Source organism: Diadema setosum, chromosome 12, assembly GCF_964275005.1.
Source record: "Diadema setosum chromosome 12, eeDiaSeto1, whole genome shotgun sequence".
NCBI lineage: Eukaryota > Metazoa > Echinodermata > Echinoidea > Diadematoida > Diadematidae > Diadema > Diadema setosum.
Genome location: NC_092696.1, coordinates 35233743 through 35256750, shown reverse-complemented (window position 1 = coordinate 35256750; position 23008 = coordinate 35233743). Strand labels below are relative to the sequence as shown.

The 23008-nt window shown below is 38.2% G+C and overlaps 1 protein-coding gene across 2 annotated transcripts; it reads right to left on the bottom strand.

The window, feature by feature from the left end:
* Positions 1 to 268: 268 nt before the first annotated feature.
* LOC140235618 (echinolectin 1-like) lies at positions 269 to 22682 on the bottom strand. Of its 2 annotated transcripts, none has more exons than XM_072315624.1 (5): positions 22630 to 22682; positions 7317 to 7432; positions 3991 to 4112; positions 2840 to 3161; positions 269 to 1335 (listed from the first exon to the last, which is right to left on the bottom strand). In XM_072315624.1, exons 2-5 carry the CDS (start codon positions 7417 to 7419, stop codon positions 1121 to 1123), a joined length of 762 nt encoding a protein of 253 aa, XP_072171725.1. In that variant the 5' UTR covers positions 7420 to 7432; positions 22630 to 22682; the 3' UTR covers positions 269 to 1120. The 2 variants fall into 2 exon arrangements, with proteins under 2 accessions (XP_072171725.1, XP_072171726.1); XM_072315625.1 differs by lacking the exon at positions 22630 to 22682 and adding an exon at positions 10432 to 10494.
* Positions 22683 to 23008: the final 326 nt, after the last annotated feature.

The following is a 23008-nucleotide window of genomic DNA, read 5'->3' as shown; positions in this document are numbered from 1 at the left end:
AATTTTCTTATTATTCTCTTTACTTTTCTTGACCTTTAATCGCAAATATCTCCATTTGGCAAATATGGACTTATCGGTTTTTGCAAACAAACTCTTCATATATATTTCTATATATATATATATATATATATATATATATATATATATATACATAATATATATTATAGATTATACATATGAATATAATATGTATATAATAGATTATCATTATTACTGTAATTGCTATTATTACTATCAAAAGAGAGACAGACAGACAGACAGAGGAAAATTAAATTTAGATTCGTCTTTAATGATTTTTAGCGTTTAGTTCCAATCGCTTCACACTAATGAGAATAGTCAAATTTATATGGCGCTTAGTACTGAGTATACGGGTGTTTCTAAGCTCACAAAGGTAATTGCGCAATCCAATCCAATTTGTAAAAACAAAGTCATATACATGTTTGTGTAAACATGTTTTACATGTGTTCGGACAAACTTGTAATGCTAAGTGGTAAAACTGTATGATAATTCACTCAGCCTGTTACTGCAAACGAGATCAAACTTAGTGCAAATTTTGATCGTACACTCAAAAAGGACCGGAATAAAATGGAAGCAAAAATACTCGCTGACTTGTTGATAGGAAAAGCAAAAACATAATGTAATTGCAAATAAATGTGCCAGGCACTTTGTATTCGTAATAATCTTCTGTACGTTTTGGCACTTTTCTTGTAATGATGGAATTACGCGTTAATCCTGTATCGCATTCCACGGATTTCTCGCATTAACGGTGTTCTTAGATAGAGCGCCCCCAACCGCGCCCTTCTTAATGAATGCAAACGTGTGCTGGCCTTTGACCTTCAAAAAATGACGTCAAAGATCTACGCTCGGTGAATTGGGGTAAAAAGAATGCCTTACTATTTATTCAAGAATTCACTTGGAAAACTGAAACTGTTCTAATTTTTTCTTCATTGATTAGGCCTGCATTGTTGATTTATCCAACAACAAAAAATCTCCTATTCAATCCCCCAGTGGTCTCACCTTTTAGGATAAAGTGGAATAACACTATAACCTAATTGAATTTGTCAAACAAGGAATGATCATGTTCATGACTGCTTCAAATTTGTATCTACGCGTAGTACTTCTAATATTTTGCATACACAAAATAGTAGGTCCCGTTCCAGGTGTATCTGTTGCGATGCCACTGACCAGCAAGAGTAGAGCTCAGTTGGGCGCCTTCTGCCCGCGGCCCGAAGTAGACGGACTCAAAGAAGAAAGGTTTAGACTCTCCGTTGGCTGAGGGCGTCCCACCTTGTCCGCACTTGCTGGAACCTCCAGGGATACACGTCATGGTCTCGACTAAAACAAGGGATGCATAATATTGTACAATTTTTAAGAAGACCTAAGAGGATTAATTATATTCTAGAAACGTGATAACAACAGCAGTCATATTGCATACTATCTTGCATGACCAAACTTCATTGTATTTTTTTAAAATCTTTATTGATGAAGCATAAAGTATGTCCTACATTGTTTCTTTTATACCGTAATTATGGTACCATAGATGAATATCCGTCAGTATAGAAATCTTAAAATGTCATTGTAATATTTTGTTTTTGATATCAGTTAAGGAACAGGTCGCATCCCCTCGTTTCAGTGAAATCGTCACTCTAAAACGTTTGGTCTTTAAAGAATGAATCTAACAAAAAAAAAAAAAAAAAAAACAATCATAAGAGTGACGTGTGTGGAAGGAAAAAAGTAGGGGATTGTCTGAAACCTGTATAAAACTTAGACTTACGGAGGAGAGCTATGGAATTCGTTTGGTGCGTGCGTGCGTGTGTGTGTGTGTGTGTGTTTTGGTTTGATTTCTTTCATTTTATTTTCATTGTCAACGAAGAATATAAGTGAACAAAACATATCATGCTAAAAAGATCAATATACATAATGATAATATACATAATAGTAATGATAATAATAATAATGATAATAATAATAATAGTAGTAATAATAATAATAATAATAATAATAATAATAATAATAATAATAATAATAATAATAATAATAATAATAATAATAATAATAATAATAATTTATGTATTAGAAATAATAAAAATGTATAGTGCATTCCCCTCAAAACGTTTATTAATAAGGTACAGAAAATGGTATTTGAGGTTTCTATACCTTTTTGAAGTGTGGTTCCCAGTGAACAGTGAAGCTGTGGAACTTAAAGGACAAGTTCACCGCCATTAACATAATGATTGAGAGAATGTAGCAATATTAGTAGAACACATCATTGAAAGTTTGAGGAAAATCGGACAATCCGTTCAAAAGTTATGAATTTTTGAAGTTTTTGTGAGTCACCGCTGGATGAGAAGACTACTGCAGTGTATGATGTCACATGCGTACAACAATATGAGGAAAATATAAAGAGAATTTCACAAAATTTCATCTTTTGAAAAAAGTACACATTCCCTTGACTCGTTACTGACATATGTTACGAGTAATATTATTCCCATTGCCTTTAGAAAGAGGTAAGTCAAGTGCTCCTTTATTATGGAAAAAAATGAAAATATGTTGAATTTTCTTTACATTTTCTTTATACTGTTGTACTCATATGACATCACGAGCCTTAGTAGTCTCCTCATCCAGCGGTTCCAACACAAAAATTTTAAAAATTCATAACTTTTGCATCGATTGTCCAATTTTCCTCAAACTTTCACTGATTTGTTCAACTGATATTGATGCATTCTCTCAATCCTTATGTTTATGAAGGTGAACTTGTCCTTTAAGATTCGGATGATAGACAATGATAAATAGACCTTACTACTTCTGAGCTATGCTGCGTGAGATTAAATCTCGTTACCACTATTTGACTGGAATTGCAGCCGGGTGTGGTCGTTAGCGTATCCGTTGATGTACACCTCCTTCTCTTCCAACCACGGCATCGTCCGCGTTATCAGTCTCGACGGATTCACGCTGTCGTCCCCGACCATCTGGAAATCGACGTCGGTCCGCACGTAGAACTCGGTGAATTTCAGCTCCTGCATCTGTTTGATGCTGGACGCAGAGATGATCTCCAACTCGACCTCCGCCTCGTTCTCCTCGACGTAGTTCCAGACACTTCCCATGTCGGACTTACCGTAACGGACCCAGCCCCCTCCATTCTGGGTCATTTCACAGAACACCTGTCAAAATGCGTTTGGTAACATCATCTGTCATAAGCCTTTCATTACCATAGGGCTCCTACTTGCACACAGGAGTGTCGATTGAATTTTCAAAGTGCAGGGGCGAACCAGGAATTTCGTAAAGAGGGGGTGCCTTACAAAATTAAACGGGTGGGGCGCAAGCACTTCACCCCCAATTTTTCTTCTTATTACTTTCGTTTAAAAAAGAATAAAGCAATGACGGCACATATAGATTTAACGAAACTTAAGATTTCTGGAGAGTTGATCGATTGATTGCTCGATTAATCGATCGATCGATTGTTTGGTCAATTAACTGATTGATTATTGATTTACTGATTGTTTGATTTTCTTCAAAGTTTACAATTATAATATGTACAAAGTGTTCAACCCACATACTTATTTGGAATAAATTCCCCTTTTAGAATAAACCACGAGGATCGAAGTGCGCATTAATATAAGGGTTTGAGAATAAGTGCACTTGTCCTGCTTTGTTCTAGCCTGGCGGTGAGTTGGCTCAGTCGGTAGCGCGTCGGCCTCACTATCCTAAGGACCCCGGCTCGAACCCGAGTCTGGACTGAGCAATGTTGTGTGTAGGGTACCTAATCATACCGTCACCCATAGTAAGAGGCATTCATTCATCACAAAGAGCAGTAGGGTGCTTATATCCCGGAGAAGTGGTTCCACCTCACATCCAACTGGACCCCATGGAAGACCAGCTCAGCAGAGATGAATACGGGCTATCCAGCCATCTTCTCAGATGGAAACGAACAAACAAACAAACAAGCAAGCAAGCAAGCAAGCAAACAAACAAACAAACAAACAAACAAACCTTGGTGTAGACTCCAGCAGCAGCTATGTAGTAATATCCACACGGTCTGCTGCAGACCTCCAGAATATGTTGGCAAGACAAGGCAGGATTATCCGGGTTACCAAGAGAGGTTGAACAGTGACCTATTCCAAAAACATTAAAGACATAATTAACCATTATTTTGCGGATGAAACAAAAAACCAGCATTGGTGCTTCAAAATAGTTCCAAAATGTGATCGAGTTAGAGATAGAAACAACCAATGCAAAATTTTGAACCAGTATACTCGATGTTACGAATATTGTAAAACGTACAAAATGTGAACAATGGTCATAATCAACTGATTAAATGTTTCCAGACTAAACTGTCTACAGTTATGGTTTAATGAGAAAAATAGTGATATCTCGTTATATTTCAGGCTCTATTACAAAACTTTATAGTCTATATACCAGTATTATAGTATATAGGATGTTTTGTGATACAACTGACCTACACAATGTCATATGCATCAAAAGTGATATATTGAAAATTTTTTAAATCACCGCTCCCAAAGGTAAATAGGACCTTAAATGAACATTATTACCAAGTATGCGGGTTCTTCATTTTTTCTTTTATGGATATGTCATGATAATTATGCAATCGTCTATGAATACCTAATACTTGTAAATAGATGTTTCAGCATCTAAGCTATTCCCTCTGACTTCCCAGATTCCCAAATTATGATCAGGGCCGGAGCCCGAGTGTGTGTGTGTGTGTGTGTGTGTGTGTGTGTGTGGTGTGTGGAAGGGGGGGGGAGCTAATATTTCTGGTGGCACTTCCGGGTTCCATCAACTAACAATGATGTAGGCTACCTTTCGAAGTTCATTCTTAACAAAGGATATAGATGCACTTACGAATTCTTCGATCTCATTCAACATTCTCTTGAGGTTATTGTTTATTGTCTAATCTCGTAGACTTGAAGAATAGATGCAACGAATAAGCATTATGTAATTTATGTGAGATTGTGTAGGAATTTTGTTAGAGTTTGAAATCCCCCCCCCCCCTTTCTCCTTCTAATTATTAGATTGGGGGGGGGGGGAAGTCACGCAAAGATCGCTTCGGGAAAGTAGAGAGATCCGGATAACGGGAGGACGGATAGGATATATCGGACTGTATATCTATGATAATCAAAGTTTTAAAGGTACTAGCCCACATTTGCAAACCCACGAAAATCAAAGCTGCATAAAACAGGTCCAATATGACTTCAAGTACAAGTTATAACAGTAACATACCTCACCTGTTGCTCTTTGTCTATACCATTCAATAAAAGAGAGAAAAATCATCGTTTTAAAATCAATTTTCAAACCGGGTCAACCCGACCCAAAATCGAATTACGAGCGCGGGCTAGCTACGCACATTAACTTACACATGTATCGCATGCATGTAGTACGTGCGTGGACCGGAGCTAGCGAGCGTTTTTATACGCATGCATACGGTGCATTTTCATGTATTTTTTATAAAAGTAATGGACTAATTGGAACGAAATTTTGCACAGGTGTTACTACAATCATACCTAAACTCCATGCTAATTATGAGACCAATTGCTGCAGGTTTACAAATGTGGGCTAATACCTTTAAGAGCCAGGGGAAACAGCCATTCGTTATTCAAGCATTATGCTCCACTCTGTCCGAAGCATTCCAAGCTGAGGATATCTCCCCGGTGATTTTATGTTTCTTTCGATTTTACAAAGATTAGTCTTCCGTTTTTGATGGCTGATTTTTTTTTTTTTTTTTTTTTTTTTTTTTTTTTTTTTTTAAGGCACTGCAGTGCGTGTACATAATGTCTGCTTTCGAATTCTTGAGTAAAAGGCTAGATGTAATTATCGGCTGACAATATCACCTGACACAGGTTATTTATTTACTTCCTTATAAATCTTTTCACAGCATATAGGGCTTATTTTGACGTTGATGTGACATGACATTAAATGAGTGATAAAACGTCTCTTATATTATATTCGATCAGAGGAAGGTGTTAAGGGGGTATCTCACTGAGCGGCGAACGTTTGCGAACGTAGCGAATTTGGGATTTCGCCAGGGTTCGTAAAAAGGGTTGCAAAAGGTTCGTTAACAATATTGCAAGAATGTTCGCAAACGATTTTTCTTGTCGCAAACAGTTTTTCTTGTCGCAAACAGTTTTTCTTGTCGCGAAGAAATTTTGAACATGTTCAAAATTTCTTTGCGAACCTTTGCGAATTTGCATTTTCGCTAACAGTTGCAAATATTCGCAAAACACTCGTGAGAATTCGCAAACGGTCGTAATTCGGTGTCGTAACATTTTTATTTGATTCGCCACTGCTAGCGAACAAGTAACCATATTTGGTTCCAATAAAAAAGCTCCTGAAACAGACAAGGTTCTGTAAGGAAATTCTTGAAGCTCTTGCCATCTCCATCATGTAATTGCTGCAAGAGTTTATAATATTGACCAAAGTCTGTCCTCTGCATCAACCACTCTTTGGCCCAAACAGTCTTTCTTTTCTTCTTCCTTTCTTGTTTTTCTTTATCTTCTTTCTCGTATGCTGCACGATAGCTGTAGCAGCAGCCTGGCAAAGCAGCTCTTCAAGGATAGCAGCACGTTGAGCCTCTTCTTGGCAGAAATTTATTTCCACATACTGGAAATCCATTTTGAACGGTTGTCACAAGAGATCTGAATTCAGTGGAAGGTTGTACGTTCGTTTTATGGGTCTCACTATGCACAATCGCCTGGTACTACTAGTATTCTGGGTCCCAGAACGTTCGCAAATTGTCGCAAAGGATTTGCAAACAGTTGCTAATATTCACAAAACTGTCGCTAACATTTGCAAAATTGTCGCTAACATTAAGTTGCTAACAGTCGCTAATAGTCGCCACCTGTGTTTTGCAAACACTTTCGCAAACATTCGCTGAAGTGTTGCTAATTGTCGCTAAACATCGCTAAAAGTCGCTAACTGTCGCTAATGGCAGAAGCGAACCTTGATTTTTCGCAAACATTCGTCAGAAAAGTTGGCGAATCTCAAATTCGCTACGTTCGCAAACGTTCGCCGCTCAGTGAGATACCAGCTTTAGGAGGGTCTGCATACTGCAAACAGGAGGGAATCTGGATGAATTGGGATGTAAATCGAATTGATACCTAATGCCTTTTTCGAAAGTGGGTAGATCTTGAGCGCACCTCTGGTACAAGACAACACGTTCAGTTGTAATCTGCTGCAAGTTACACTTACTCGCATCCACGTACAACCCCCATGACTAGATGTTCTGCTATAATGTGTATGATAATTCACCATGATATTATTCTGATGGTGAATTAAGCCAAAATTGTTTGCTTGTCCCTCACCATGATGATGGTCGTCATCCTCCTCTTGACCATGAATAGGGGGTAGGAGAGTGACCACGATGCCGATGATCACAAGAAGACACATGCTGATAGTCGATGCCATGTTGGACGTCAAGCTGGGACGAGGAGAAATATGTATATTTATTTACAAAGATTTTCATAATCCGTCATACGCTATATCGATTTGTTTCTCTTGCCATGACCTCTAGGGGTCAACCCACGAGGCCGACACCCACGAGTCATGTTGCCCACGAGTTCGACACTATAGACAAATAATGCCCATGAGTTGGACATTATAGGTAACACAGCCCATGAGTTCGACATTGCAACGAGGGGCTTAAATGTGTCAGTCTCGTGGACCTTGTTTGCTTGGTGTCGAACTCATGGCCTGTAATTATGACTCGTGGGCTGGGCTTTATGACTCATGGGTGTCGAACTCGTGACGTATACGAACACGTACATCAAATATTAGATCATAACTATGATCAATCGAGCCTTTAAGGTAAAGCCATTAAAGTTATGTGTGATTAATATTTGAAGAACCAAAAAACAATAGACTTAACTGTTTAACATGTCAATCATGACTGTGTAATTTCGGCCATGTCAATCATGACTGTGTAATTTCGGCAACCATTTACCATTTACAGTTCGTTATTCCAAAAGTTTGTTATTCCGAAGGTTCGTTAAAATCCGAAAATTAAAAATGATTCGTTATTCAGTAGATCGCTAATCCGAAAACGAAATAAGATTCGCAAGTCTGTAGGTTCGTTATAGTACGCAGATTTTTCTTTCGGATTAACGAACCTTGGGAATTGTACCACCACTCTCATCTTAGTAACATGCATATGAAACGACTTGCAATTCCGCTCTGATTAGTAGGCATATTATAGTTCGTCGGTACATCTAGCTGACTGACAATTGAAAGACTACCAACTGTTTTTACAGCCTCCTCTTTCTATTAGTTTTTATGAAACCTTGATCAAACCTGGCTGTTTTGTTTTCACTTGATTCTAATGTTGTCGTCATTTTTGCCTGGAGTGGATTTTTACACTCTTACAGTACAAGAAGACAGCTCAACTTCAATCTTTAGCACACTGAAGAGGACAACAGTACGGCCTCGCCATATAGAAATTAACACATCGCTGAAGATGTTGTTTTTCAAATTTATGCCTGATCACGTAATGTATCATTCCATTCAATCTTGAATAAAATGCAAAAATGCAAGTGACAAATTATACGTGTATTTAGGCTGCTCGATGATGCTGAGCATAATACAGCGGATATTTGCAGGCAAGATAGCAAGAAGAAACATACAGATGTCTACATAATATCATTATCGTTTTGAAAGTGATACGACATAATCTATTTCTTTAAACAGACAATTATTGTATAAAGACCCTGCCAAGACTACAGCCATATGTCACTAAATCTCGATTTTCCCGTTCTGGTGTATTTGATACGTTTCTAATAGACACCCCGAATTCTAAGTTTAAACACAGACACACCCACCAACCCACCCACACACACCCCACTCACACACACACACACACACACACACACACACACACACACACACACACATACACACACACATATGTAGTATGTATATAGGGTCCAGTTCGTTATTCCGAAGATTCGTTGATCCGAAACACACAAATTCCACCTATTTATAGAGGTTCGTTAATCCGATAATGAAAAAGGATTCCTTAAGTGGCGTTATTCCGAAGGTTCGTTAATCCGAAAATGAAATACTGGTAGGGTTCGCTATTCCGAAGGTTCGTTAATCCGAAATGAAATAGGGTTCGTTATTCCGAAGGTTCGTTGATTCGACATGCGATATGGTCTGTTACGAGCCTTCGGAATAACAAGCTTTGTTTCATTTTCGGATCAACGAACCTTCGGAATAACGAACCTTCGGGCTAAAGAACCTTCGGAATAAATAACGAACCTTCGGAATAACGAACTGTAACCTGTATATAGGGTCCTATACAGCGGCGTCGGAAACCGTTTTAACGATATGAAAGGGGTCCTAATAGTGGAGGGGGTATCCCCCTCCCACGCGAAGGAGACTGCATTTTCAGAATTGAAATTCAACAACTTGTTGCACAATGAATGAAATATTTGGACAGTTTTCTATCGAAAAAGCAAGAAAACTTTCCTCATTTCTGGAATTATTGGGGTACAAAATGACATGTTTGCCCCCTCCCCCTCCGGAATTCATGCTCTTGCATACGAGGGAGTTTTTGCATTTTCAGACTTCAAATGAAATGATCTCGTAAACACATTTTGAATGGAATTTGGGAAGCTGTCAATCCCTATAGACTTTTAGTATAGATAGGCCCTACTAAATCTATGGAGGAAAACAGACGGGGGGAAGGGTAAATTGAAAGATATCCCCTCCCACCCGAAGGAACTCGTGCAATTTTTATTCAAGTGAAGTGAGAGATGTGGTGAACACTTTTATAAAACATCATGAGAAATATGTCATCCCAAAAGCGCATAGAAAGTGTATGGGAAAATGGCCAAATGGGGGAGGGTATCCCACGCGAGAGAGTTTGCATTTTCAGAATTGAAATACAGAAATCTGGTGTACTCTTTGGGTGAAATATTTGATTACTTTTCTATCAAAAAGGCAAGAAAAATCTTCTCATCCCGGGAATTATTGGGGGGGGGGGGGGAACAAAATGATGTTTGCCACACCCCCTGATATTTTCATTGAGAGGTACATTCCCCCATGCAACCCCCCCCCCCCGATCGACACCCCTGTATACATACACAAATCATATACAGAACGAAAGACATAATTCATAATGACTTTAACAAAAACCTATAACGTGTATAAGAAAGAGGAAAAAAATGAAGCCATCAGATGTAGTGCATTAGTTGCAAACAAGAATGTTTGAGATTAGGTGCTATAAGAAACATTGCATCAAATTAATAAATCATCCTAATAATAACTCCACTCCAAGAACAAAAATGTACATTTCAAAATAGAAATTGTTTTAGACTTTGAAATACAGATCTGCTTTAGATGCTATACTCCACTTTCGATTTAGCACCTCTCCTAAAAAAGTTGCGACTGTTCACAAAATATAATATGGAAAACTGTACTCACCAAGGGGCCCTCTCACAGCTGAAGAAATCAATTTTCGTTCTAATGGCTGCAAAATCACTGCTTTCACTTTATAAGAACATTACCAGGAGACAGATAAACAAGGCCAACAGTACCGATATGCAAATTAGAAGACAATAAAGCTGCTTCAGCCAATCACAGAAGAGAATATGCAGCGAAACAGTTAAAGGTACGTTCCGACCACTGAACTCTATAGTGGAAGAGACGTTACGCGCAGTGCTTGAAGCCAGCGCTTTGCTTCAGTTGGCGCTGCCATTTTAAGACTCTACCTTCAGACCCCGCCCACTTTACTATACGATGCTGTTGTGCAGAGGGTACGCAGAAGAAGCGTGCGTTTATCAGTGGAAAGTCACTTTGGTGTAAATTATGGGGCGCCAAGTATCGCATGGTCTATTTCATTACGAAATGGCTCTTTAGTCGACAAAATGAACATGTCCTAACAAAACAACTGTTTTTGTGACAAAATGGACATTTCCTCAGCCGAATGACTGATTTAAAAATGCCATTTTAGAGACAAAATTACTCATTTCGTAACGAAATAGCCAAGTGACACTTGGCACCTTATTGGTGCCCCATATCAAAGCCCCGAAATGGCCGCCACCGGCCAGCACTTCAAAATTTGTACCCATACTATAGTGCACGGTGTGTAGTGTGCGCTAAGTGCGCACAGCGCCCCTTCCACTATTACAATTATAGTTCAGTGGTTCCAACAATATACCCACTTATGTACAGACATTACTCGTCTTGCGAGTTGCGACTAATACGAACACACGGATAAGGAAATACGCAAAGCATACAAAAGAGTTGCCGTTGATTATTTAAACATGTGAAAAGTTAAGATTGGTTTTCTTTGTCTATTTCTTTTTCTTTTCTATTTCTCCAAGCAGGACCTATAGAAACAAATTCAAAGCGTGCAAAAACTTGGAAAAGTAAGAGAAACAAATCAATATAGATTGCGAATTCCGCATCTGTCGGCATTGTCCTCTCCACAAAGGTTAGGGATTGAAAGACATTGAACACTATGATCACAATTGATTCCTTAAAAGGGCTCGTGTAGTTTTTGTTGAGACCTAAATTCAGGTTTTTAAAATTTTTGGGTGAGATAATGAGAAACCTCTTATGAGATATTAAAGAGCATGTAATTCCAAGAGGAATTTAAAGTTTATTTGATGAAAATTGGCTATGAAATGGCTGAAATACCCAAAACAGAGAAATATGCCTACTAACAAAATGTGGGACCCACATTACGATCGCTTTGATTTACTTTGTTTTTGGATGTCTTAGTCATTCCAAAACCGATTTTCATCTAATAAAATCTGAATTCCTCTTAGAATGGCGTGTTTTGTACCATTAGTGTTTTCTTGGTATCTTGCAAAAAGTTAAAAGCCAAAAGCCAAAACAAAACTTCGAGATTCAACTACTTCCTTGCATGACCACGATTGTATAATAAAACCTCCTCTATTATCTTTGGTAATTTCATACTTCGTCTACTATATAGTCAACTACAGCATAATGCAGAATTGTACTTTAAAGGACAAGGTCACCTTCATATTGATGTGGAATGAGTGAAAGCAGCAATATTAGTCGAACACATCAGTGAGAAGAGTTTGGGGGAAATCGGACAATCCATTCACAAGTTATGAATGTTATGAGTTATGAATAACAAGTTATGAATAAAAGTGTCTGCACAGTAACTGCTGGATGAGAAGACTACAACAGTGTACGATGTCACATGCGTACAACATTATGAGGAAAATAAAAAGAGAATTTCACATGTGTGATATTCTTATCTTTTGAAAAAAGTGCACATTTCCTAGACTTGTCACTGACTTGTTATAAAGGTAATATTATCCCCCCCCCCCCCTTCTGAAAGAGGCAAGTCAAGCGTTCTTTTATTATACGAGAAAAGTGAAAATATGTTGAATTTTCTTTATGTATTCTTTATAAATTATATCATTGTACACATGTGACATCACAAGCTGTGGTAGTCTTCTCATTCAGCAGTGACTGAGCAGAAACTTCAAAAATTCACAACTTTGGAACGGGTTGTCAAATTTTCCTCAAACTCTCTCTGATGTGTTTTACTTATATTGTTTCATTCACTCAATCCACATGTCTATGAAGGTGAACTTGTCCTTTAAGCACAAGAGTGATGAAGGGCTGAAATAATAAAAAGGTGGCTGAGGTGGCTGAGGTGGCTGAGGAACTGGGCCCCGTTTCATAAAACTTGTTATCAGTGACAAGTTGTGATAGTCATGATAGCTGTTGTTACAGACTACTGAAATCCTTGCACCTGATTGGCTGAGAGAAAATTTGTCCTAGAAATGTGGCAGTTGTCTCTGATAACAAGTTTTGAAACGGGGCCCAGGAGTTTCCTTCCTGTCCTAGTTCAGATATTAAAAACAATTAAGTATCCATCTGCGTTGGTATCAATGCAGTGGCGTGATATTCTAGAAGGTCACTGGTATAAGCACGCAGAGGCTGTCCTTTTCATAGTTCATAGTAAGACCGTGTCACCCCTTTTTGACGTGAACTTAAAGGACAAGTCCACCTTCATATACATGACGTGGATTGAGTGAATGCACGAATATTAGTAGAACACATAAGTGAAAGCTGGGGGAAAATAGGACAATCAGTTCAAAAAACTTTTGAATTTTCAAAGTTTCTGTGCAGTCACTGCTGGATGAAGACTACTATACAGTTTATGATGTCACATGCGTAGAACGATTTTAAGGAAGATATACTTTAAGAGAATTTCACAAAATTTTTATTAAAAAAAAAGCAACTTCACTTGACTTGTCAGAAATATGGATAATGTTATTCCCCCTGTCTTTTGAAAGAGGCAAGTGTTCTTTTACCATTGGAGAAAAGTGAAATACGTTGAATCTTCTTTATATTCTCTTCATATCGTTCTACACATGTGACACCTGTCCGTGCACCAGACTGCAGCTGTAGTAGTCCTCTCATCCAGCGGTGAGTGAGCAGAAACTTCAAGATCCATAACTTACAAATGGATTGCCGATTTTCTTTAAACTCTTCCCTGATGTGTTCTACTATATACTGCCGCCTTCACTCAATCAATGAAGGTGAACTTGTCCTTTAAAATTCAAAAAATGTAAGGTATCCGGATGCCCTAGCTGTTCGTGACAGGAAACCACGTACACAAGATCCAAGACCTCGCAACATCCTGAGGTCACACTGTTAAACAATGTTCACAATTCTCTTTTTAATCGTGGCTCGTTCCTAATGAAACAATGCTTAAAGGAGGTCTCGCTTTTCCGTGCAAGGAGTACGTGTCACAGAAGAGTTTTCGCTACAAAACTGGAAGACCGAGAATATGCTGGAGCAATTAGCTGTGATAGTCCCGTACTCGGACTCCCGTCCCCATGCTTCACAGTTCCGCTTTCCTGTTAGGACGGAGGCGTGGGGACAAGACCGCTGGCTGGCTGGCTCACAACTCCTGCCCAGCATCGGGAACGAACGCTATTTAGGCCGAGTATAGTACTCGTTTTCCCCAGGACGGGGCGTTTCTCGGATTTGATCATGCGCAAAAACAAATTTTGCACACGGTACGCTCAACTACCGGCTGCGTCGTGTAGCGAAAACCCTTTAGTGTGTGACATAAAGCGCATTTAAATAGAAGACTCCATTTTCTTTTACTTGTATTGATAGTATTGGTTGAGATTGAGATTCAGCCTTTAACTTTTTGCAAGATACTTTGAAACGACATTATGAAAATGTTAAAGAGCATGCAATTCTAAGATGAATTCGAGGTTCATTTGTCGAAAATCGGTTCTGAAATGTCTGTGATATCCAAAAACACGGTAAAAAAATGATCCTAATAAAAGGTGGGTCCCACCTTTCACTAGGATCGTTTTGTTTTGAATATCTCTGCCATTTCAAAACCAGTGGTCATCGAATAAACTTTGAATTCCTGCTAGAATTCTTTGCTCTTTCAAATTTTATAAATAGGTTTCTCATTTCAAAAAAGGTTTAGCGATCATTATCAAAAAACAACAACAACAACAACAACAACGTTGGAAACCTGTAGTCCCATCTAAACCGAAACTGTCTCATCCCTTTAATTATTATCATTGACATGTGTTAAAACTTAAAAATAAAGAAATATCAACTTTATAAAAAAAAACAAAAACGTGAGTAACATGGATGTATATACACACACGTGTAACCCACCCCAACCGAAAAAAACAACAAACAAAAAACATAGAAACACACACACACACGCATACCCACATAACCCCCACACACACATATACATTTGTCAGTATTTCTTGTTTCAGATTTAATAATACAATAGATCTAGAATAGATAAAAATGTATCTTCATGTATTGTTTTTTTCATCTAAAATAGTTAATATACGAATACACACATGCACGCAAACACAAACAATTACTTGGGGTTTTTTTTTTTCGGAAAACAGAAAATGATAATATATTCAGGTATTACTATGGTACATATACACAGTGACAATTACTGAATTTGAACCCTAGCACAGTAAAGCAATAACCAAAATATAAAAATCAGCAATCAGCTGTGATAGTCTCCGTACTCCCGTCCCCATATCTGGGCAGTTCCGCTTTCCTGTTAGGGCGGCTCAGGCGTGTGGACAAGACCGCTGATTGGCTGGCTGGCTGGCTGGGTGGGTGGCTCCCTCCTGCCCAGCATCGAGACCGAACGCTATAGTTCTTAGTATTTTGGCCGAGTATCGTACAGGTACTTGTTTTCCCCAGGACGCGACTGGGCGTTTCTCGGCACTGATCATGCGCAGAAACAAATTTTGCACACGTCACGCTAAACTACCGGCTGCGTCGTGTAGCGAAAACTCCTTAGTGTGTGACATACGGCGCATTTAAAGGTACTGTTTACCATTGGGAGCAGTGATTTAATGATGTTCGAGATATCACTTAATGCACACGTGCAGGTCAGTTGTATCCCAAAACATCCCACCACGTAAAAAATTGCATTAAAACCTAAAATATAAGGAGGTATCAATATTTTTCTCAATAAACCATAACTGTAGATGGTTTAGTCTAGAAAGATTTTTATTATAACTATTGTTCACATTGTGTATATTTAGCAATACTGAACATTGATTATACTAATTCAAATTTTTTACACTGGTTGTTTCTATCCCTAACTCACATTTTAGAACTATTTTGAAGCACTAAAGCTGGGTTTTTGTTTCATCTGCAAATGGTAAATTATGCCTTTAACTAGAAGACCCCATTTTTCTTTTACAGGGATGGATAGTATTGGCTGAGATTACAATTCTGCCTTTAAATTCTGCCTATGTTAAAGAGCTTGAAAAAGAGGAATTGAACATTTATTTCTTGAAAATCAGTTTTGAAATATCTGAGGTATCCAAAAATAAAGTAAAAAAAAAAACAGTGATCCTAATAAAAGTTGGGTCCCACTTTACTAGGATCGCTTTTCTTTTTTTTTATATCAAAGCCATTCAGAAACATTTTTCATTGAACAAACTTTGAATTCCTGCTAGAATTCTTTGCTCTCTCAAGTTTTATGAGAGGTTTTCCATTTCATGCAAAGGTTTCTCATCATCTGAAGAAAAAAAAAAAAACTATCACACAAAACGATGGAAACCTGTAGTCCGATCTCAACCGAAACTGACTCATTCCTATAATCTGTTATTGTCATTGAAATGTGATAAAATTAGAAAGAAACATGAAATAACAAAGAAAACTAGAATGTCGCTATGGTGACTGGTATGCCTCCACCATTATTCATGGTTCTCCTAATAGGTCTATAGTACAATGTCTCCGCAATGAGTGATGACAGTTTCACATAATTGGCAAAGTCACAAATTTCCTAAATGTTCTCTTTCCCTGAACTAGGTTTAATTGGATGAATGACTAAGTTGTCTAGGAGTGCAGGTATTCGGGAATTTGAGGACTTTTACTTGACTTTTGACCCTTTTATACGTTTACGCACTAAGTAATTTTTAAGGCATGGAGAAAAAGTGTAGCTTCAGCATTTAAACCTGGCCTTTGACACTTTGCCTTATGTCCCTAAAGTTCCCAAGAGAAACACTGTCCGGCAGAACATGCATAAATATGTACTAAGTTTCATGATGATACCTTGAGTCACTCTCGAGATACGGAGGAAGAACTGAAATTGAGCACTTTCACTTGACCTATGACCTTTGGCAAGAAACTTCCCAGAGAATCTCTATTGGGTAATACATGTATATATCCAGTTTCAAGGAAAATCCTGCAGGGATTGCATAATTATGAGGGAAGTGGTGATATTTTGAGGAGTTGACGGTGACATTTGATCTGGCCTTTGATCCATGATGAACAAATTCCCTAGATAATTACTGCCAGTCATTACCTGCATATAGACTAAGTTCCATGAAGATACCTTGAACCATTTGCAAGATATGGAGAAATAAAACATGAAATTTCAAAATTTTGACTAGACCTTTGACCTTCGAGCTTTTACCTCATGACTCAAAACTCTCTCTGGAGAATATTTGTACGGTAATATATGTATACACTATACGTTTAACCCTGCCAACCAGGTTCTTTGAGGGACTTGAAACCACGGGGGGGGGGGGGGGACCATTTTGCATCCCTTCGGATCTCGGTCGTGGATCGAGAGATCCTCGCGAAAATTTGCCCTAAGGTAGAGGCCAATGTGATTTAAAAGACTGTATAGTTAGATTTTTCAAATTTTAATTTATGTATTTCATATTAATTATTTTATGCTAATTCATGGAAAAATAATTGTTTGCCTATAAATCAAAAAATAAAGCTCTACACACTTCTAAATTTTGGTGAACATATTCTTTTCAATATCCTCAACAATAATATTGAAGCAAAAATACGGCTTCATAATCATTTCCTACGAATCTAATTGTTTATTGAATTTCTTATGTATTTTTTGTTTTTTACTTTTTTTTTTTTCAAATTTGTCGCAGAAACTTTAAAAGCATAATCAGGCTAAAATAGATCATTATCAGCCATTGAAAGTAAAAAAAAAGAAAAAATATTTTTTCAATAATCAATTGCAAAACCACAATTTACATTGGATTTGTACACAAAATCATGTTTTTGAGCAATTTTTGGGTCGACGATTTTTTTTTTTTCAAAGGGGCGTGGCTTCAAAACGGTATGCCCGGGAGCAACAAATTTGGTCTCAAAAGTTTGCGATACTTGAAAGAAAAAACTCATAAAATGTCGCGGCGAGAGCATCACGCGTTGCGGAATAATCACACGAAACGTCAGGGGAGGAAAAGGGTTACAGAAAATACCTTTGGGAATTGCATGGCTATGGGGGAAAATGAAGTGAAATTTTGAGCATTTGACCTTGACATTTTGACCTTTAACCTTGAGCATGTGCAACTAAAAGTTGATAGGCACAACTTTGCGTACTCATACATAACACACCAAGTTTCATTAGGATTTTTTTTAGTTACGCTGTCCACAAATTGATTACGGACAATCCGAAAACATAATGCCTCCGGCACCACTTGGTGGCGGAGGCATAGAAATATAAGTAACATACACACACGTGTAACCCACCCCAATCCCAAAAAAAAAGAAAAAAAAAAAAGAAACACACACACGCATACTCACATAACCCACGAACACACCTTTGTTACATTTTTTCAGATTTTGTATAAAATACAATGTATCTAGAAAAAGGATATTCATGTATTGGTTTTTACATCTAAAATAATTAACATACGAATACACACGTGCATGGACACACACGATTACTTGTTTTTTTTTTTTTCTTAATACAAAAAGAGATAATAAATCCAGGTATCACTACAAACACAGTGTCAATATCACTCGATTTGATCCTTAACACAGTAAAGTAATAACAAAAATGTCAAAATAAAAGAAGAAAAGGAGCTTTATTTCTTCAAACTATATTGTCACAAAATAATCACAATTTTAAAGAAAATGAAAGAAGGACTTGAAAGTAGGCGTGGTTATTTTTAGTTTTTGTGATGACTTCTCGTTCACAGGAACATACATCACGTATTTTGCAGGCACAAAGATTTGTTGGTCGCAATGGCCCGAATTCACGAAGGTGGTACAAACAAAACCATGGTTTAAAGCCCAAACAAAGTTCTGGTATGCCTGCAAAAGTTGTCAAATTTTGCTCCAAAATGTGAACGTATGCCTAGGAAATGTGCGGAATAACGCTGTAATAACAAGATATTCGATGGGTAAGGACGAAAATGGGATATATTAACCAAAAACATTCAGTCTCGGAACTTACCCGAACGGGGTCAGGCTAGACTCGGACTCGGGAATAACTCGGCCTCGCTTTGCTTGACGGCAGGATGAGTTGTACTGCTACTGGTTTTCCCTCTGGATTGTACAGTACCATGCACACGGGAGCGGCCTGTATAAACTACATTGTAGCGTTCTGGCTACTCGCAGTAATGGTCCGAGTTGTTACAACACGCGCATCAAAAACCTCTTTGGCGCGCATGCAAAATTAGTGTGCGCCTCTCAAGCACCTCTAAAAACAATCAAAGACAATTGATGAACAACAACAAAAACTTCAAAGACCGCGCGTCTCAGCAACTGAGGTGATGTGCGTATTATAAAGCGTCTTTGCTAGTAGGCTTGAGGACCGCGCGCTGTCCATTTGTTTTGTACAGGATTAGCACGCACTTTCCTGTCTGCTCAGTAAGGCCTCGTTTGGCCTGTGCCCGTAGTATTATAGAGTAGGCTACTGATGAACATGGCGATCACGAACTGTGTGTAAATTGTCTGAAATAGGGTCGAGTTTTCCCTGAGACCGAGTTAGTCTGGAGCCTTCTGGAATAAAAGTCGGTTTACCGACTTTTATTATTTTTCTCAAAATACTCCAAAACGACTCATCATTCCGGCAAACCGCGTCAGCCAGGTAAGTTTCTTTGTAGACTCTTTCGATATATTGCAAGCAAATATGAAATGGTGCCAGACGGGTTCTCAAGCCCTTACCAGAACTTAGTTTTCACTTTAAACCATGGACAAAAACCATGGAGCGCCAAGTGTCGCACGGATTATTTCGTTACGAAATTGGTCATTTCGTCGATAAAATGACAGGTTTCGTTAACGAAATTATCATTCCGTGGACGAAATGTTCATTTAGTTACAAAATGTTGTCATTTTGTTACAAAATAATAATTTCATAGACGAAATGACTGATCTCGTGACGAAATATTCCATGCGACACTTGGCGCTCCATGGTTTTTGTCCATGGTTTAAACCATGGTTTCATTTGTACCACCTTCGTGAATTCGGGCCAATAAGTCTTCGTTGTTTTGTTTTGTTTTGTTTTGTTGGTTTTTTTTTTTTGGTTTGTTCTCTGCTGCTGGATCGATGACGTAATGAGGACGAATTGCTGCAAGTCATTGAAAGGGTAAAACATGGAAATCGAGACAATGCAGACCACTAGTGGCATTTTAAGTGTTCAGCGTACGTATGCAAGATACCTATACATTGTTGTCATGTGTCAGTACCCGTCCTGGTCCAACGTACAGTAGCTGGATCGATGACGTAATGAGGACGGTTTGCTATAGGTCATTAAGGGTAGAACATGGAAGTCAGGACATTCAGGGAGGTGCTAGAGAAGGAGAGACAACTACTGCTCTCCTTTGAAGTCATGCGCGCCACCGCCGAGAAGTTATGCGTTCAACTACAGGGGGGCGTTTCATGAAGGAACTTGTCGGATAAAATGTCCGACAAGTCAATTATATCCGACAAGTTCAGAGAAATCAGCCAAAGAATTTGTCAAAAACTTGTCGGATATAATTGACTTGTCGGACATTTTATCCGACAAGTTCCTTCATGAAACGCCCCCCTGGGCCCCGTTGCAAGAAAGTTGCAATCAATTGCAAATAATTGCTAATTTTGAAACAACCATTCTGATTGGCTCAGGGTCTGCCCTATTAAGAAGACATGCATGCAACAATGATTTTGATTGGCCAGTGACAATCAGTTGCAAGTTGCGTTTAAACGCAAAGTTTCTAGCAACGGGGCCCAGCTGGACATGCACACTTCTACACACATGTGTACTGTATAAAAATCCCCTGCCGAGCAGTATGTAAGGCGCAATGGCATAGGCTTCGTTTGTTTGCCGTATACAAACTACATAGCTCACAAAGTCTCGGGAAGTTCAGGAACGGCAGTGTTTTCAAAAGTGTGAGGGTCCACTTCCTGGTTTCATGAGCTAACAAAGTGATGACACCTTATGTATTCCTTTGTATGGTGCACAAAAAGTGTGGGGGCCCGAGCCCCCACGGCCCCCACGGCTGCGCCGGCCCTGAAGTTAACTCTTGACAACTGAGATACTGGGACAGTTTGTTCTACTCCACACTCATCGTCATTCTACAGAGACATTAATCTCACATTCAGAGACACATTCTCGTGATCCAGGCAATAATTTCATTATAGGCTCTGTTCCGATATAAATGATTGAATTGACATTTTTTTAATCATGGACAGTCTGTCCTTGAGACAAATCAACGTCATGCACAACGAATGGCATAGTGTTGTGACAAACAAATATTGTTCACTGCCTGTACATTGTAATAACTTATGATGCCACCTTTTTCTTACGACAATGAGATTAGTTTATACATAGAATATAACATATTTACGTTGTTTTAGTTTAATCTCTACAAATATTATTGGGTTGTATATTTAAAAGGTAAATGATGCTTGTATTCCCATCCAGCCTATATAACGGCATAACGCTCCTAAATCTTGGATAATATTAGGTCAACCCAGAGACACTGCCCTCAGCACAACGCAACCAGACCTGAGCTCCGCCAAGTTTACTTGTATACAAAATGTATCAGCTCCCCAGTTACCTCGCCGGGATTTTCAATGGCACCTAACCCTCCCAACTACACACTAGCTCACTTTGTCGGCTCAGTGTGCGTCGCCATTAAAATAACCAATTAACAATGCAGTCTCGAACTACTTAAAGCTCCTGAACATTGCCCGAATGCCTATACCAAAAAATATGATCCTTGAGATCAAACCGTCACGAATTCCAAACAACATTGTTACCTGTATAGGTAATAGACTGTTAAAGATATTTAAACTCCTAGACCATTTAGCTATAAAAAAAAAAAAATACAACTCTTAACCTTATCGGTTATCTATCAATTTTACCATTTAACATTCATTACAAATATTACAGCCATATCCAATAACTCATTGGATACATATTTCGTATGCAAATTGTACATAGCAGAGGTAAGAAACTTGTGTCGTAAATACGACACATTGTGTTGTCGTAGATCGAAATGGTAGAAAATAGATTAACTACTGACTGGATTATTATCTATATACACTAGTGATTGGAATTAACTATTTACATGATACAAATGCTTGCTCTTACATTACTATATACATTGCTGTGCAAGCTTATTACAAACAATGAAGTTTATATAATAATAAACTACGAGGTACTGTGCAGTGACGTGTCCACACTAAGTTATCATTGTGCAAACTGTCAATAATAAAATATGAAAAGACGTGCATCAGGATTTGAAGAAAAAAACTCTTGTTTACAGTACTATGACATGAGTGTAAGTCTGAAATTATAAGACTCAAATCGGGGTCTTGTGACTGATATTCTACATAAAAGAGTTATGTCCCAAAATGTTCCACAAATATATATCAGGACATCAGAATAAATAGATCATGACAGAGTTCATATACAACAAAGAAAATATAAAACAATAAGTCTCATGTTATACTGCACCCAGAATAATTTAGCACAACTAGGACACTTTGTCCCTATATGTATAATTTCTGACAAGACAAATCTCGAGACAATTCATCCCATGAGACAATCTGTCTCATCCAAGAAAATCAAGACACTCAATACTTGTATCTGATAAAAAAAAAGAGGCAGTTCATAAAAGAATTTGTCTATCTAGTGCAGCTAGGACACCTTGTCCTAATACATGTGTAATATCTGACAAAATAATATCTTGGGACAGTTTGTCCAATGAGACAATCTGTCTCGTCCAAGGAAATTGAGACACTCACTATCTGATAAGGATAGCAAGTGGTAAACATAAATGTCACTCAATAATCAAATGACAATGCAAGCATCCCCGCATATTCTATCAACTCTATTCCTTGTCCTATCGGTATTCTGTATTAAGTAAGACATACCTTGAGACTGAAGATAGTTGACTTCTTACAGCTTGACAGGAGCTCCAAGTCAGATCACCCAGATAGTTGAATTATCATTTAATTTCTTCTCTATTTATAGGCTTATTTGCGCCTGTTTTGATACGCCAGGATGCTCATAGAAACGACGCCCTGAATTCAGACTAAGCGCACTATCTATCTCATGAATATGCATAACTAAGGTACTGTCGACTAGTGCGTTTGTTATGTATACGCATAGGAAATGCACATAGATACGGCGCTCTCATACCTGCAGATCGCGCAAACGTACTTATGAATATTCATTAGCACAAAGAATATGCTGTACTCGCTAGTCTGTTGAAAGTTGAAAGTTGAATGTTGAAAGTTGAAAGTTGAAAGT

What these genes read in the sequence shown, in the direction of transcription:
- LOC140235618 (XM_072315624.1), bottom strand. Translation starts at nt 7,419, where the DNA reads ATGGCATCGACTATCAGCATGTGTCTTCTTGTGATCATCGGCATCGTG. An exon ending in CTGCTGGAGTCTACACCAAG is followed by an intron (nt 3,162 to 3,990) that starts GTTTGTTTGTTT and finishes GCATTTTGACAG; the next exon opens with GTGTTCTGTGAAATGACCCA. An exon ending in GCAATTCCAGTCAAATAGTG is followed by an intron (nt 1,336 to 2,839) that starts GTAACGAGATTT and finishes CCCTTGTTTTAG; the next exon opens with TCGAGACCATGACGTGTATC.